General features: G+C 38.5%; 1 protein-coding gene across 1 annotated transcript; it reads left to right on the forward strand.

Moving 5' to 3' along the window:
* Positions 1-3: 3 nt before the first annotated feature.
* VOLCADRAFT_39918 (uncharacterized protein) lies at positions 4-228 on the forward strand (the record flags this gene model as incomplete). Its single annotated transcript, XM_002959911.1, has 1 exon — positions 4-228. A coding segment is annotated over one exon (225 nt), but the record flags the coding sequence as incomplete, so codon positions are not given.
* Between the last annotated feature and the right edge of the window lie 1,804 nt (positions 229-2,032).

Below are 2,032 nucleotides of genomic sequence, written 5' to 3' on the forward strand. Positions count from 1 at the left end.
GCTCTTCATCAGTACGGTAGTACTAACCCACTAGGAGTTAATGCGCAAAGCAGCACCTTAGCTTTCGGCCCATACTTTGGACCTAAAGATTTGTTAGGTGTCTTATTTTTAGCGTTATTTTTTAGCGTTCTAGTATTTTTTTATCCTGATTTGTTAGGTCATCCAGATAATTTAATTCCTGCAAATCCATATTCAACTCCACAACATATTGTACCTGAATGGTATTTCTGCGCGCCAATGAGCGTCTATTTAGGCTGTTATAACTCAATTTCATCAATTGATGATTATAACCAATTACGTGTTCTCGGACTAGATTTAATACTATCTAGTCTCGCATTGTTAAGCATTCTCTACAAATGCACTGCGAAAGTGGTGAGTAGGAGCAAGAGTAAAAGCCAAAGTCTGGACCGCGGCGAGGTCCTAGGATCTGTGGCGAGCTACGTCCGACAAGGTTACGATAAGAAACTTGCGACATTAGTCAACATCTCAATGGTAACACCATGTACTGTATGCACTTTACAGCCGCTGACAGCATACATCCACCAGGATTACGAGTTAGGAAATTCTTGTAATCTATTGAACATCGATGGACATTGCGCACCTAGTGCGTTCCAAGTAAACCATAGTTTACGTAGAGAGGTGCAAGGACCTAAATCGGACATTTGCCTAAATAAACGAACATTGGGATGGCCTAAAGCCGGAAACGGCCAAGGGCACGGAGCTTCCGTAGTAATCATGACAACCTTAATCGGTAGTCGTAATGTACTAAATACATTACAAATGAAGGGAAGCAGCTATGCCGAATACTATAACANAGTATTCACTTACGGCTTTAGTAGCTCTTCAAATAGCATTAATCCGAAAGGAGGCGCTATTTTGGCGGAGCTGAAGAAAGCTAATTCAATAGATCTTGCACGAGTAAATAACGGATTAATTCACATTATTTCAGACACAAATTTGCTTATTTTTTGCTATGAGCTGGTGAAATCTAAATCTGGTTATATGACCCCAGGCATCACAGAGGAATCTCTAGATGCTATAGACCTAGCTTGGTATAAACACATAGCAACGACATTAAAGCGGGGCAATTTAAGTTTTCACAAGCCCGTCGTGTTATGATTCCAAAACCCGGTAAATCTGAATTACGCCCTCTAGGCGTCGTATCACCGCGTGACAAAGTAGTACAAAAAGCCTTAGAGTTAGTACTACAATGCATCTTTGATCCGATGTTCTTAGATTGTTCTCATGGTTATCGTCCAGGTAAATCCCAACACACCGCTCTCAAAATGTTAGATCAACAATTTAAGAACGCCACTTGGGTAATTAAGGGAGACATTAGTAAATGCTTCGATACTATCGATCATGAAATACTAATGCACCTTATTGGTAAACGCATTAGCTGCAATAAAACTCTAGCCCTGATCAAATCCGCTTTAAAAGCAGGTAATGTATTAGATGGTAAGTTATACGCTAATGAGGCTGTGGGTACACCACAAGGTAGTGTTTTAAGCCCATTACTATGTAATATCTATATGCACGAATTTGACTTATTTGTAAAAGATATCATAGTAAAATTTAATAAAGGCACAAAACGCCGCCAAAACCCGGAGTATACCAAAATCCTAAATATGCTATACAAAGCATTGGAGCAATTTAACTTCTCCAAATATGCGAAATTGCGCAAAGATTTACGTAGGGTCCGACAAGTTAACATAATGGACTTAGACTATGTACGTATTAAATACGTACGCTTCGCCGATGATTTTGTAATTTCCATTATTGGACCTTACAAATTAGCCTGCGATACTAAAGTTATGGTCAAAGACTTTCTCATGAACAAGCTTAAACTAACTTTGAATGAAAGCAAAACTGCAATTACTAAATTTAGTAAAAAACCTATTTATTTTCTCGATACTGAGATTATGAATCGATATCCGAAAGTAAAACCAGTCAAACTAGTAAAACGATTAGGAGTTTCTAAGCTTGCAAATGTTACCCCTCGTTTAAGTCTTCATGCACCTATGGATAAAAT

The sequence above is a fragment of the Volvox carteri genome (genome assembly GCF_000143455.1).
Source record: "Volvox carteri f. nagariensis unplaced genomic scaffold VOLCAscaffold_1399, whole genome shotgun sequence".
In the NCBI taxonomy this organism is placed as follows: Eukaryota; Viridiplantae; Chlorophyta; class Chlorophyceae; order Chlamydomonadales; family Volvocaceae; genus Volvox; species Volvox carteri.